This window comes from Bos javanicus, chromosome 4 (genome assembly GCF_032452875.1).
Source record: "Bos javanicus breed banteng chromosome 4, ARS-OSU_banteng_1.0, whole genome shotgun sequence".
In the NCBI taxonomy this organism is placed as follows: Eukaryota; Metazoa; Chordata; class Mammalia; order Artiodactyla; family Bovidae; genus Bos; species Bos javanicus.
Window position 1 is genome coordinate 49272674 of NC_083871.1, and position 16418 is coordinate 49289091.

Here is a 16418-nt window from a genome sequence, read left to right on the forward strand (position 1 = left end):
GCCCCTCCATCCATGGGATTTTTCCAGGCAAGAGTACTGGAGTTGCCATTTCCTTTTCCAGAACAAGCAAATAACATAATAGGCTTCAGTTCCTGCAAGTCCCTTAGATTTTGCTCCTTTTTTCCCCCTCCCTATTTTAAAATAGTTGAGGGAGATGGGGAGAAGGCCAGTCATATGAACTTGAGGCAATTCATATGACGATTTGGAGCCTCAGTTTCATTTTTTTTTTAACTTTTTATTTTGTATTGGGATATAGCCAATTGACAAGGTTGTGATAGTTTCAGGTGAACAACAAAGAGACACAGCTATACATATATGTGTATATATTCTCCCCCAAACACCTCTCCTATCCAGGCTGCCATGTAACATTGAGCCGAGTTCCCTGTGCTATGGAATTCTGGTTATCCATTTAAAATATAGCAGTGTGTACATGCCCATCCCAAACTCCCAAACTATCCCTGCCCCCTCCATTCTTCCCCCATACCAACAACCATAAGCTCGTTCTCCAAGTCTGTGAGTCTGTTTCTGTTTTGTAAGTTCATTTGTATCATTTCTTTTTAGATTCCACATATAACAGATGTCATAGGATATTTCTCCTTCTCTGACTGACTGACTTCACTCAGTATAACACTCTCTAAGTCCATCCATGTTGCTACAAATGGCATTATCTCAATCTTTCTATGCCTGAGTGATATTTCATTGTATATATGTGCTACATCTTCTTTGTCGATGGACGTTCTCTGTCGATGGACATTTAGGTTGCTTCCATGTCTTGACTGTTGTAAACAGTGCTGCAGTGAATATTGGGGTGCATATCTCTTTTTGGATCATGTTTTTCTCTGGATCCGTGCCCCAGGAGTGGGATTACAGGGATATACAGTATCTGTGTTTTGGAGTCTCAGTTTTGTCATCTGGAAATTAGAGGGCTGGATAATTGCTTTCTAAGACTGTTTCTATTCTGACCTTCTCTGTGACTGTGGAAGTTCAGGAATTTGTGTAACTCTGTCTCCCAACTGCAATCTAGGCCCTATTCAAGGAAAGTTGACTGCCACTGCCTAGCTCCTTGGAGCAATTCTAACTCCGCTCCTAGCTGAATAGCTAAAAGCTTAATTGAATATTTAAATGATTTAAACTCAATTTTTTTTTTTAAATGCTAGATTGAAGAACTTGAAGGTGTGAAGATTCTGAGATTTTCTAGTCCTATTTTTTATGGCAACGTTGATGGTTTGAAAAAATGTATCAAGTCCACAGTAAGTATTTTATCCCTAGAAATTTGGTTTCTAACCACCTTTGAGACTTCATTCATTTTACAGGTATTTATTTGACCCTATGCCCTGTTCCCTTTGTACAGGGCATTAATAACTATAACACCCTTGCCCTCAAATAACTTCTAATCTATTAATATTTGGGGACAGGAAAAAACCAATAATAACACATATGTTAAAATTCAGGTAGCAATAATTGTGCTGGACAAAACCACAAGAGATGTCTCCAGGCAGAATCTGAGTAAGTTTCAAAGAGGAAGTGTAGACAGTAAGTGTTAAGATTTCATGGAAGGGAGCGATCCATGTCAGGCTTTGCATGGCAGTTGGGCAGAAGGAAGGAGATTAATGCAGGGGTTTGGGAACTGTGTGAGCTGAGAGGAAAATATGGGAATGTATATTGGGTAAGGGGTGAGGGGCAGTTGGAATAAAGGGTAAAAAGTATAAGTGGGTTATATAAGCAGGGAATTCTGGTCTTGAATTCTATGCTATGCTTTGAAGGTGGAATTTGCCTTTAGATCAGTGTTTTCCTAAGGTTCAAAGGAATGTTCCTAAATTTTGCAACAAGAGGGCTTTGTTATGTTAAGGAAATTTGTTAAGACTTAAAGCTAAAAAGGTTATTTTTTGCTGTGTGGTTTTTTTTTTTTTTTTTACAGTCTTAGAGTCTTCAATATACTACCAACTTTCCTGAGTCTCTGGAGAAGGAAATGGCAACCCACTCCAGTACTCTTGCCTGGAAAATCCCATGGACGGAGGAGCCTGGTAGGCTACAGTCCATGGGGTCCCAAAGAGTCGGACATGACTGAGTGACTTCACTTTCACTTTCACTTTCCCTGAGTCTCTGGGTGGGTAGGTTAGGGTGGCCTGGTAGTGGAGACCTCCATCAGACCTCAGAATTTCTTTTTTGGCAGGATATAGAAGGGAGTATGGAGAAGGCAATGGTAACCCATTCCAGTACTCTTGCCTGGAAAATCCCATGGACGGAGGGGCCTGGTGGGCTACAGTCCATGGGGCACAAAGAGTCGGACACAACTGAGCGACTTCACTTTCATTTTTCACTTTCCTGCATTGGAGAAGGAAATGGCAACCTACTCCAGTGTTCTTGCCTGGAGAATCCTAGGGACGGGGAAGCCTGGTGGGCTGCTGTCTATGGGGTCACACAGAGTTGGACACGACTGATGCGACTTAGCAGCAGCAGCAGCAACAAAAGGGAGTAATATCGATTGAGAAATAGCCTTTCCAGGTAAAAACAGTCATTAATGAGCATTAGAAACCAAATGTTCTAACTAACTTAACATTTATTTCCAAAGGTTGGATTTGATGCCATTAGAGTATATAATAAGAGGCTGAAAGCACTGAGAAAAATACAAAAGCTCATCAAGAAAGGGCAGTTAAGAGCAACAAAGGTAAGGCAACGTCATCCTTTCCGCTCCCACTCTGAAATTCTCTCATTTCTCAGATGACATTAAAGCAGTTAGATTGTCTAAAACTAAATGTACCCTCTTTGGTACCCAGAGGTGAACAGGCAGATGACACATGTATGTCAGAGAACAGCTGAGTTGTTCTTTTAGGCAAGAGAGAATGGGAAAGAATAAAATGACATCAACAGAGCTCCTTGGAAACACAGGGTGTGATTTATCTTCCTCTTTCATGAAATAAACCTTATTTTTACTGAAAGGAACAAAACAAGTGCTAATTCAATACCAGAAAATTATTCACAATAGAAGACAGTTATAGGTTCATAGACTTTTAGAGCTACGGTATTACCTTTTTTTCAAACATTCCTGCCAATATATCTCTTGCCTAAGTTCCACCATATTCCAGAAATCAAGCATTTCCTGGCTCCACTGCTCTTCCATTTTTCTTCCTAGAAAACATCAAAATTTGGGCTGAGGTAAACCTTATTCCCTAAGAGTTCATCCTCTTGATGTTTTGCTTACCAAGGAACAGTCTATAGGACTATGAAGTCATTTTAGATTAATTGTTGAAAGACATCCCAGCTAACTGGTAATTAAGTTGGCAATGCTTTCTTTGTTTAGAATGGCATTATAAGTGGTGCTGGTTCATCAAATAATGCTTTTGAGCCTGATGAAGACATTGAGAATCCAGAAGAACCTGATATCCCAACCAAGGAAATAGAGATCCAAGTGGATTGGAACTCTGAGCTTCCAGTCAAAGTGAATGTTCCCAAAGTGCCAATCCATAGCCTCGTACTTGACTGTGGAGCCGTCTCTTTCTTGGATGTTGTTGGAGTGAGATCATTGCGTGTGGTAAGGTTCTGATGTTTCAAATGACAGATTTGGACCTTTGGTAATAGTAAAACGATGTGGGTTTCCTGGTCTTACAGAAGGGTAACTGATTGCACAGGTTCTGTAATTTTTCTAGGGGGATGCTTTTGCAATGGAATGTATTATTAAAGCATGGGTTGTAGAGCTGGACTCCCTGGGCTTGAATCGTGGCTCTTCAACTTATTAGTGGTGTGACTGTGGGCAAATCGCTTAATCCGTCTGTACCTCAGTTTCTCCATCTGAATGTGGGGATAGTGATGGTACCTCCTTCATAGGCTTGTTATGAGGATTAAATGAGAAGAATGAAGAGTGTCTGGCACATGGTCACCTGTCAGCAAGTATTACTGTTTGTTATGTTTTCTTTTCCTGAGAATATATATGACATGGAATATGAAAAGAAAAATGGGCAAAATTTAATATTATGTTTTTATCTGTTATGTGAACAGCAGCAGAATGAGAAACACGGTAGGGCTGGAAAAGCCAGGCATTATCAGGGTTAGATCTGCAGGAAGTAGGCCAGACATCTAGGCAGTCAAAGAGCTGAATGAAGAACATGCGGGACAGAAACATTCTTATCAGAAAGCAGGTATGCAAGCTCAAGTTCAGTGATTCCTTTAACAAATAGATGTGCAATGCCTCAGATGTGCCAAGCCCTTGGCTGGGGACCAGAAACTATTAATAATTATGAAGTAGCCATAGTTCCTACCCTCCTGGGACTAAGCAATCTAGGGGGCAAGGAAAATGTTAAATAATCTTTTAAATAACAATTGTATTAAGTGCTCAAAACAGACTAACGAGGTCAACTTGACCAGGAGTGTCAAGTTTAAGTGAAGCCTCATGTAGGTATCAAGAGGATTGGGCAGAAAAGCAGGCAGGGTCAAGGCACCGACAATCAGGTTTATGTAATAATATCAAACTACTCTCAACTGAGGTTTAACTTAGCTGGGGCTTCTTGTTGCTTTCAAATGCTAAAGTGACAATTTTGAAAGCTCCAAACTTTATACTTGCATAGAGGTCTTGATCTTTTTTCCCCAGAAAATTTAAGCTCTGTATGATTATTGTCCATGGGTCTTTTGTTTTGTCCATAGGTCTTCTGTCTTAATTCTTTTAATTCAACTTTTTATTTTGAGATAACTGTAGACCCCCATAAAACTATAAGAAATAATACAGAGAGATCCTCAGTACCACTTACCCAGTTTCTTTCAGTGGTAACATCTTGCAAAACTATAGTGTAAGAGCACAATCACTATACTGACACTGCTACAGTCAAATACAGAGACCCTGGTTTCTAGGCCAGTGTTTACACTTGGTGTCTGGTGGCTGCATATCCACAGCCATATCTCTTCCACTCAGAGACATAAACTCATACTCTTCTCTCCAACCAGCAGAGGTTGCATTATCCCTTCTTTCCTTCCTTCCACAAGTATTTATGAAGCTCTTGTGTGCTATCCAGTGCTGGGCTATTGAGCACTGGATGTTGCCACCTCTTGAGACATGATCTTTTCATCCTAAGCATCATCACTGTATGTTGAAACTTCGGTGGTTTTCCAATTTCCAATAATGAACTTTCTTCAGACTCCTGATTCACCATGAAAGTGTTCAAAGTTTCTCCTGAGCAAGTAGTTAAATGCTACTGAGTTATAGGCAGGTAAAGTTACTCATTGTTACAAATTCTCCTTTTTAAATTTTTAGATTGTCAAAGAATTCCAAAGAATTGATGTAAATGTGTACTTTGCATCCCTTCAAGGTAAATGCATATATATGTATCTATCTATAAGACTTTTCTTTAAGCCTTTTCTCCTACCTTGGAATGTGAGTACATAATGTCCAAAGGGCTTTTTTTCCAAAAACTATTTTTATTGTGGTAAAAGAGATATAAGACTTTTAGTCAAGAATCCAACTAATTCAGTGGCATTAAGTACATTCACCATGTTGTGCAATTAATCACAACTATCCTTTCTTGCTTTCTTTCCTTTTTTTTCTTTTGGTCAGTATAACATTTATTACTGAGATATTTTGCACCATTTGCTTCTGTTTACATCTTTGAGATCCAGTGTGTATTTTACATTTACTGCACATTTTTTGTTGTTGCTGTTGTTATTTTCTGTTTGTTTTTTTTTATTGAAGTTTTAGTTGGTTTATAATATTATATTAGTTCCAGGTATGTAGCATAGTGATTTAGTATTTTTTCAGACTATAATTCATTATAGGTTATTACAAGATAATAGCTATAATCCCCTGTGCTATACAGGATTTCCTTGTTGATTATCCATTTTATACTTAGTAGTTTGTATCAATTAGTCTCATACACCTAATTTGTCCTTGTACCTCCCTTTTGGTGACCAGGAGTTTGTTTTCTTGCTTTTTAAGCATTTTTTTTTTTTTTTTGATGCGGACCATTTTTAAAAGTCTTCATTAATTTGTTACAATATTGCTTCGGTTGTTTTATGTTCTGGTTTTTTGGCCATGAAGCATTTGGGATCTTAGCTCCCTGACCAGGAATTGAACCCAAACCCCCTGCATTGGAAGGTGAAGTCCTAACCACTGGACTACCAGGGAAGTCCCATAAGTTTGTTTTCTACATCTGTGGATCTGTTTCTGTTTTGCATACACATTCATTTGTATCTTTTTAAGATTCCACATATAAGTGATATCATAAAGCATTTGTCATTCTCTGACTTACTTCACTAAACATAATATTCCTTAGGTCCATCCACATTACTGCAAGTGGCAGAATTTCATTCTTTTTATAGCTCAATAATATTCCATTTCATTTATGCCACATCTTTTAATCTAATCATCCGTTGACGGGCACTTAGATTGTTTCCATGCTATTGTGAATAAAACAAGACCTAATTAAACCTAAAAGTTTTTGCTTAGCAAAGGAAACCATCAACAAAACGAAAAGACAACTTTCTGAGTGGGAAAAAATACTTGCAAATTATGTGATTGATAAGGAGTTAATATCCAAAACATATAGACAGCCACAAAGAACAAATGCTGGAAAGGCTGTGGAGAAAAGGGAATGCTCCTAGACTGTTGGTGGGAATGTAAGTTGGTACAACCGCTATGGAAAACAGAATGGAGGTTCCTCAAGAAACGAAAAACAGAGTTGCCATATGATTCAGCAATCCCACTCTTGGGCAAAACTATAATTCAAAACATACGTGCGGCTCTGTGTGCAGCACTGTTCACAATAGCTAAGACGTGGAAGCAACCTAAATGTGCATCAACAGATGAATGGCTAAAGAAGATGTGGTATTAATACATATATACAATGGAATACTATGCAGCCATAAAAAGAATGAGATAATGCTGTTTGCAGCAACATAGATGGACTTAGAGATTATCCTACTAATTGAAGTAAGTCCTAGAAAGAGAAGTACTATATGATATCACTTGTGCAGAATCTAAAATATGACACAAATGAAACTATCTACAAAACAGAACGGATTTATAGACATAGAGAACAGACTTGTGGTTGCCAAGGGAATGAGGGGTGGGGAAGAAATGGGTTTGGAGTTGGGGTTAGCATATGCAAACTAGTATGTATAGAATGGATAAACAATAAGGGCTTACTGTATAGCACAGGGAACTATATTCGATATTCTGTTATATATATATACATATAAACTGAATCACTTTGTTGTACAGCAGAAATTAACACAACATCGTAAATCAACTATACTTCAATTAAAAATATTTGGAACAAATACAGATAGCTCATACAACTCAATATCAAAAAACCAAACAACCCAATCAAAAAAAATGAGCAGAAGACCTGAACAGGCATTTTTCTAAAGAAAACATATAGATGGCTAACAGGCACATGAAAAGATGCTCAACAATGCTAATTGTTAGAGAGATGCACATCAAAACAACAATCAGATATCATTTTATACCTGTCAGAATTTCTATCATTATAAAGTCTACAGTTAAAAATGTTGGTATGGATGTAGAGAAAAAGGGCACCTGGTACATTGTTGGTGGGAATGTAAATTGGTACCACCACTGTGGAAAACAATTTGGAGGTTTCTCAAAAAACTGAAAATAGAAGTACCACTGGATCCAACAATTACACTCCTCAGTATATATCTGGAAAAAAACAAAAACACTAATTTAAAAAGATCTGTGTGTCCCAAAGATCACCACAACTATCTATTTTCAAAATTACCATTGCCACAAACAGAAACTCTACCCATTAAACAATTACTCTGAAGGTCTTTTTGAATCCAGAAGGATTACTTCCAACTTGTGTCATAGAGCTGGTAACACCTGGAAACTTATGTCCTCTTAGCAGTGGAGGATCAATGGGGAAAAAACTGTCCTCGGGAGAGCAGAGCTGGAAAATGACTCATATCCCTGAGAACTAGAGGAACTTGCAGGGCATGAATCTGTGTCTGTCGATGTACAAGTGGTGTATAGGAATAGTAGTGGTTAGACTGAGTTCTCTAGGAGCAGAGCCTGAGATAAGGATTCTAGCGCAAGTGACTTATTAAGGCAGTACACTGGAAAATTCATCAAGGACTGAGGGGAGCAGGATAGGGCAGGAGGAGAAGACAAAGGGATGGCTTCAGAATCTACTTAGCTTGGTTTCACAGGGGAATACCTCAAGAAGAGCACCAGACGGTTTTCTTGAGGCAAGAGCAGTGGGGGGCTGGCCCTTTTACCTCCAGATCAGTCCAGCTGTGGCTGCGGGCCACCCAAGGGAGGGGGTGAAACCTCCTAGGCCTTCTTCAGGTGAGCAGTTCCCATTGGCCAAAGCATGTTCTCCATTGAAGGGTACAGCTGTGAACTGTTAGCAGCCAGACTCACAGCAGCAGGAGAATGGGTTCCCTGGAAAAAGAGAGATGGCTGGGAAACAAGACCATCTATTAATACCACAACCAGTTATGGTGTCACCATTCCGTGTGCTACTGGAAAAGAAACTGACAGAGCAGGATCACATTCTGGAAATGAGAAAAAAAAAAAAGATTCAAAAGGAGGAGGTTCCAAAACTTAGCATTGGTTGATGTTGTAAGAATATCTTTTCCTAGAGACTAACTAAACATTATCTTTTTCTTTTGAAGATCATGTGATAGAAAAGCTGGAGAAATGTGGTTTCTTTAATGATAATAACATCAGGAAGGACATATTTTTTATGACTGTTCATGATGCTGTCCTCCATCTCCAGAACCAGGTGAAATCTCAAGAGGTTCAAGATTCCATTTTAGAAACGGTAAACATTGAAACTTTCTACATACGTAGCTTTCCTAAACTACCATGGTTTCTGTAAATGGCAGAAAATTCCACAAACCTAAATTTGAATCCCAGCCCAGTGAAGTTTTTAAGCCACCTGCTTAACTTTTCAGAGCCTCAGTTTTCTCATCAGTAAAATGGGAGTAAAACATTCCCCTTGCTGGGTACATATGAAGATTCAATGGGACAGTTTATAGGAAAGCACCCGGTAGAAACCAGTACATTATTAGTTCCACAATATGGGGGTTTACTAATATAAGTAGGCAGTAGCTGTACTGACTTTTAAGAAAAAAGGCACCAAATCTTGGATCTTCTATGATTTGTATGTAAATGCAATTTAAATTCTCAGCAGTCTGTAAACTCTTATCAGTTTTTTTTTTCCCTTTGGCCGCACCGTGTGACTGTGAGATCTTAGTTCCCTGACCAGGGATTGAACCTGTGCCCCCTGCATTGGAAGTGTGGAGTCCTAACTACTGGACTGCCAGGAAATTTCCTATCAATGTTTTTAAATAGGATTCATTAGGTCATAAGTGATCTTTGAAGAAAAAAAAATTGAAGAAAAAAAAACAAATCATCCTAGAGTTTATTCTCCGAAAAACAGGATAGACCCTGATTTCCCACTGGCCTCCTTATTTTATCATTTTTCCTGTAAAATACCCAGGAGAGTTGAGGATTCTGATGTGTGTCATTGGGCTGGGCCTACTGCTTAATACAAGAATGTCATCTCTCATGGACTGTCTCACAATGAATTTGGGAAACTAAAATGTCTATAAAAATGACAATAATAATAATCATTCTGATAACACAGTCCACTATATTTTAAATTGCTTCCTTTTTTTCTAAAAGTAGGATAAGTAGATTCTTAGTGTAGATTGAAAGTTACTGTTTGAAGTGAAACTAATTTAGAAAACAATAGTACATTATTCAATTCACCTATTGTTAGTAGAAAGATTGTTCTACTTAATGGTGTTGGAGAAAATACTACTTCTAAATACCAAGATGTGGATCTCAAATAAATTTAAAAAAAAGGTGCTACACTCAAGATGCTCAGCTTTGAAAACCTGCAAACATTTTTTAATATGTCTAAGGACTTCCCAGGTGTCTAGAGGTTGGGAATCCACCTTCTAATGCAGGGGATATGGGTTTGATCCCTGGTGTAGGAACTAAGCTCCTGCATGCCACGAGGCATCTGAGCCCTTGTGCCGCAACTAGAGAGAAGCTGGGGAGCCACAATTAAGACCCAATGTAATCCCAGGGATGGTGGAGCCTGATAGGCTGCTGTCTATGGGGTCGCACAGAGTCAGACATGACTGAAGCGACTTAGCAGCAGCAGCAGCAGTACCCAAATAAATAAATGAAAAAAAATTTTAATATAACTGAAAATTGACTTATTGTTTTCCCCGTAGGTAACAACAACAAAGCAGGATAGTGTAAAGAGAATTGAGTTTTTTATTTGTGAGGTTAATAGTAGCTAAAATGAAATGTTACTCTTATCTTAATGTACATTTAGAGTTGCTTTGGGTATATGCTTTATGGGTAAGACAAAGTCCAGATTGTTACTGGTTTCCTTTGTGTGTAGATTAAATTACACATTATGGCTAAAAAGCAGAATTTTCCTGAATAACCTACTTGGTCCATAGATACTGGTTTCTATCTCCAATAAAATTAATTCCCATTCAATTCAACTTGAGATTGTTTATTGTTGTCAGTCAGGAGCCCTTCACTTCGAGTTCCCTGGATGCTCAATGCTTTACTAAGTGCTCTTAGCTTGGTTATTGAAAGAAAATGACCATTGACTGCAGAATCATTTAGGCCGACCTGATGACTTGCTAAGTGTACACTTCAGAGGTTGGGGAAGAGAGTTGCAAAGGAGGTTAGACAGTGAACTATACCAGTTCACACTTGAATGTGAAAAAAATGGTGGAGGGAGAATTCTAAGTGGGAAATATGAAAGATCAAGAAAGCTGAAAAGGATTTTGAAGTATGTAGATTTTAGATGAGAGGCACCAGCCAAGCTACAAATCATTTTCAGTGAAGAACCAGGTAGGTTGATGCTATTAGGCTTCTAATAAATAGTCTCTGTGTTCTCTTTTGTCAAGATCACCCTCATCCAAGACTGTAAAGATCCTCTTGAATTAATGGAAGCAGAAATGATCGAAGAACAACTTGATGTCCAAGATGAGGTATGATCAGTATTTTTGTTCAAAGAAAAGAATTTGAATTAAACAGAATAATACTTGTAGTATTAAAAATATTTGATAAAAACTATCCAGGGAAAATAATTTTAAGAAAATACCAAGAGGGTAAAATGGAAAACAAGGATTCTCTATTGAAGACATTAAGTACCAGGGGATGGGGAGGTGCCTTTTGCTCCAAGCCTACAGATGTGATCAGCAACTGGAAGCAGCCAACACATTTGTCTTGATTTTATACCTAAACTTATGCACACTTTCTCTTTCAGAGACCTAAGGCCAGTGGGATAGGAGAAAGGTGAATGGAGGGAATTTTTAAGCCAGGAGTTTCATAAGCCTCAGAAATAATGAGTTGGCCAAAAAGTTCGTTCGAGTTTGCCAGCTCTTAGGGACAAAACCAAAAACTTTTTGGCCAACTTAATTGTATGTGAAGAGTAGGAACCTCTTCCTCTGACTGATGATGGCTTTAGAAAGAGACAGATTCCAGTTGAAAGATGTTTCAAAATCAAGTAGCCCCACATCCTCAGCTCTGCAGAGATCCTTCCTACCCCATCTTTAAGGATGTTGTCTCAGCTTTTGTGTGAATGTTTCTAGACTTTGGCAACTAGTAGCTTTTCAAGGGGGTTTGCTACACAGCTGGAAGTCTCCAGGTGTCAGCTGTGCTTACAAACCAGATTCACCCTTTCTCTAAGAATCATCCAGTGGACTGAGATCATTCTGGTTGCCTTCTCTGAACAGTCCTTAAATATTTGAGAGTAGCTTTCATGTTTATAACAGACTCTACCCTGGATGAGACTCCTGTTTTCTTTACTGTTCCTCGCGGCTAAGAAATTTGTTAGTTCTTCCCTGAACAAGAAGGGGATACAAAATCCCAGACAGGGTCAACTATGATGTCCCTTGGTCTCATCAAGATATTTACATTACTGTGACTTAAGAATGGGTTTATTTTCATAACAGCTACATCAGATTTTTTGTCCTGTTGAGCAGGGGTCCACTAAAGACTTGAGCATTTTCACATGAACCATGGTCTAGGTGGGCGCCTCATTTACAGTTATAGAATTGGTTTTGACCTTAATGCAGAACTATGTATTTTCTGCTAGATTACAGGCAGAGAAGATTTTTAGGGAAGAAATCACCAAGTAGAGTGAAAATCAGGGGTTCTGCATTTTAGCCCATCAGCTTAATGAGCCCAGGAATGTTATTATGAAGCTGTGAAGTCCTTCCAGCTTACTGTTTATGATTAAGGCTATAAGGACAAGTTAGTTGAATGAAAACTCATATATCACAATTGGAACTTAAGAAGTTGCCACACTATAGAAGTATTTTTGATGCCACATAAAAGCATCATTCAGGTAGGGCTCCTGTAGATAAGGAAACTGTAAAGCAGAGTGGTTTTAAGGGGCTGAACTTTAGACCAACAGACTTGAGTGCTGGCCCTGATTCTGCAACTAACCATCTGAGTAGCCTGCGACAATTTACTTATCCTGACCTCATTTTAGTTTCTTCATGTAAGATAGAAATAATAACGTTACAGAGTTTTGACTGTTAATGGATACATGTAAAGGAATAAAACAGTCTTGTACATAGTAAGTGCTCAAGAAATATAATGATTGCTTTTAAACCACATCCAATTAGCATATGATGAGGTACAAAATTAAGTTTTTACCCTACTTTCATTGTGGTGCTATACACCTGAGTAAATGGAAGCAACCAACGCTACGAAGACATATTTGCAAAAAAGATTAGGTAGACTTAAGGAGAATTCTGTTGCATCAACACTGTTTCCCCCTTGCTTCCACAGGCTATTCGAAGACTTGCTTCCTGAAATTGAGCTCAGGAGGTCACTCTAAGCAAAGACTGCGTGGCAGAATTTCCCCACCATGTAATTCTATGCAAATATTTTCTGCATTGACTATTTTCTTTGAACTTGAAACACTCATTCTTTTTCCAGTAGACTTAAAAAAAAATTCTTTTTTTAACCTCTTAACCACTGAAAGAGAAGCACAAAGATTGTTTCTAGGCTTTATTTATAAAATGAGTATTTTACTTCTAAAATGTGCAACATGGTCAAAGAGGGTTTAGCAGTTTGCAGGATCTGAGGGACCATGCTGCTACTCCTACAACAGATTTGCTAGGAGTGTGCATGTGGGTACATGTGTACTTCTGTGCAGCTGGGGTAAGGATCACCCAACAGTCTCTGTGGGCAGGTGAGTCAGGAACGATTATCCTGTAAATCTATTTCTGATTGACCTTGACACCTATGAGCTGCTCTGATCACAGTGTAATGTCACAGTGAGTAAAGGCCGAAATAGAATTATTAGTGTACTTATCAGTAAAGGTCTTTAGAAATCCCTTTTGGTAAATGCATCCAAAAAGTTTTAAAAATACAAATTTGGTTAATGAGGTATTACTATATGTGACCAGATATGTAACTAGAATAAAGGAAATGTTCATTTAAAAGCTATAGAATTGACTCAGAGAAGTGACATGATAAGATTATTGTGGTTTATTGATATCATTTTTTGATATAAAAAGCAAAGCTCACAAATAAGATCCAGTAAAAATATATGATACACTATCTTTAGTTGAAAAATGCAGTTTTAATTTACCCTAGTTTATAGAAATGAGCATTGTGTACAGTATATTTAAGTATGGTCTATTTAAAATCTAACAGGAAAATTGTGTTATTTTGAACAAAAATCAAGTTTAATATGTTCATAAGACCATGGTGACTAAAACAAGTTTATATTTTTTGTTAAAATGTTAGCAAGTATGTGAAGTGATCTTTAACTAAATTCTAAACACCTTTCAAAAAATCTAAAAAGTGAACTGCTTATGTGTATATTTATGAAGATAAAGCATTCTAAATGAGCTCAGTATCAAAGGAAAAAAGTTGGTTTGGAATATATAAATTCAAAATATATGTTTTTAAAAATCCATATGTTAAGCCAAAAAATTTTTACTTAACCTTTTCTGAGGGCCAAATATTTCTAGGCATTGTGTATAATATATCGGCTTTGGTCCTGTGGACTGGTTGCATGAATTTTACACTGGACTGAATGAAGTTGTACTTCATTTCTAGAGAAAAATACTCAGGTTTTCAATTGAGATAATGTCTTAACTTGACTGAGAATGGTATTGTATCTCTGGCACAGATGTGTGGAGTTCCTAAAGGCGTTTGGCTATCCAAAGGCAGCGTATCTTATCTCTGGTTTTCTTCTTAAATATAATCAGAAATAAGGTCTGTATCTACTTCTGAAGAAATGTCATTAGTGATCAGATCAAATTGGCTAACTAAAAAGCATCCTTCTCTTCCTTCTACCCCCACTACCTGTTAGAATTTCAGTGAATTATAGTGGCCTGTGATGTTACAATAGTCTTTGATGCTCATGAGTTATACTGTCTTTAATTGATAGGGAACAGATTTCTCACCTAGTTGAGGTGAGAAACATAACCAGGATTGTAATGTTATCTCATTTTTACAGTAATACTTTTCTATAATGGCAACAAGTCATAGCTCTAAAGACTGAATGTAATAGTCTTGCAGAAAATGGATGAATACCTCTGTTCAATAGAGGAAATATGCACTGCTCTCTGTTTTTTCTTTTTTTTTTTAAGTCAAAGGAAATACCAAAGTTATATTTTAAAGGCTAGAGTTTTTTAAGATCTTGGGTCCATTTGTGGCTATATAAGACCACAGTCTATTTGACTTGTTTCCCAAGCACACTCTAGTAATTTTGTCTCTTTATGCATCTTGTGAATAGTAAACATAATTTTAATTCTATATTTTCAGTAGAAATTTTACTTGAAAGCTTTTGTTATGTTTTTAACCTATAGGATAAGATTCTACTATTGTATATGAATTTCAACAACAAGTGAAAAAGTCAAATCATGTACATATGGAAATATTTGCACATATTTTTTTATTAAAAATAATGTTACCTTTTAAACTACTCTGATGTGTCCCTTCTGAACTAAACTATTAAATATAATAAAAAACGCTAAATTTTAAGTGTGCCAGTACTTTTTTTTTTAATTGTGATATAGTTGACTTACAATATTATATTAGTTTCGGGTATATCATAAACTGGTTCAAAATTTTTATAGAATATACTCCATTTAAAATTATAAAATATTGGCTATATTTCCTGTGCTGTGCAATATACCTTTGAAGCTTATATATTTTATACACAGTAGTTTTTACCTCAGAAGTCCCCACTTCTATCTTGCCTACCTTGCTACTCTCCCCACTGGTAACCCCTAATTTTTTGTCTTTATCTGTGAGTCTGCTTCTATTTCATTATATTCATTTGTTTGCTTTATTTTTTAGATTCCACATATAAGTGATAACATGCAGTTTTTGTCTTTGACTTTATTTCACTAAGCACAATACCTAACAGGTCTATCCATGTTGCTCCAGTGGCATTTTTTCATTATTTTTTAATATTCCATTATATATATATATCATGTCTTCTTTATCTATTCTTGGACACTTAGGTTGCTTCTACATATTGGTTATTACAGATAATGCTCCTGTGAACATTGAGGTGCACGTTCTTTTCGAATTAGTATTTTCATTTTCTTCAGATAAATACCCAGCAGTGGAATTTCTGGGTCATATAGTAGTTCTAATTTTAATTTTTGGAGGAGTCTCCATAATGCTTTCTACAGTGGCTGCACTTATCTACATTCCAACCAGCAGTGTAAAAATGTTCTCTTTTTCCCACATCCTCACCAACATTTGTTATTTGTGGTCTTTTTCATGATAGTCATTCTGACAAGTATGAGGTGATATCTCACTGTAGTTTTGATTTGCGTTTCTCTGATGATATTAACGATGCTGAGCATCTTTCCATGTGTCTATTGATCATCTGTATGTTTTCATTAGACAAAATGTCTATTTGGGTCTTCTACACATTAAAAAAAAATTTTACCTTTTAGGCCCCAGTTTCTTTCCTTTCACTCTCTTTCTTCCTTCCTTTCCTCCTTTATTTCTGGCTGCAATGGGTCTTTATTGCTGTACAGGGGCTTTCTCTAGTTGCGGCGAGTGGGGCTACTCTTCAGCTGTGATGCAGACTTCTCACTGTGGTGACTTCTCTTGTTGCAGAGCACAGGCTCTAAGGCATGTAGGCTTCAGTCATTGTGATGCGTGGGCTCAGTAGCTGTGGCCCACGGGCTTAGTTGCCCTATGGCATGTGGGATCTTCCTGGACCAGGGATCAAACCTATTTGCCCTGTAACTGCAGACAGATTCATAACCTCTGGACCATCAGAGAAGCACTTCTGCCCATTTTTTTTTATTAGGTTGTTTGTTTTTTTGATATTGAGTTGTATGACCTGTTTATGTATTTTTAATAATAATCCAGTGGATCATATAATTTGCAAGTATATTTTGTCACTGGTTTCTTGTGCTGTGCAGTGGTTCAGTATTCTTATCAG

The 16418-nt window shown here is 37.4% G+C and overlaps 1 protein-coding gene and 1 long non-coding RNA gene across 2 annotated transcripts in view; one reads left to right on the top strand and one right to left on the bottom strand.

The window, feature by feature from the left end:
- SLC26A4 (solute carrier family 26 member 4) overlaps positions 1-14595 on the top strand; it is a 60097-nt gene extending 45502 nt beyond the window's left edge. The window contains exons 14-20 of the mRNA XM_061413992.1: positions 1158-1250; positions 2573-2668; positions 3302-3532; positions 5243-5297; positions 8620-8768; positions 10888-10971; positions 12782-14595. Coding sequence (XP_061269976.1) covers positions 1158-1250; positions 2573-2668; positions 3302-3532; positions 5243-5297; positions 8620-8768; positions 10888-10971; positions 12782-12805 — 732 coding nt within the window. The 3' untranslated portion in view covers positions 12806-14595. The remainder of the gene's footprint in view (positions 1-1157; positions 1251-2572; positions 2669-3301; positions 3533-5242; positions 5298-8619; positions 8769-10887; positions 10972-12781) is intronic.
- LOC133246058 (uncharacterized) lies at positions 3026-16418 on the bottom strand. The gene is made up of 2 exons (XR_009735886.1): positions 15915-16418; positions 3026-3129 (listed from the first exon to the last, which is right to left on the bottom strand). It is a non-coding gene; the product is annotated as an uncharacterized LOC133246058 (long non-coding RNA).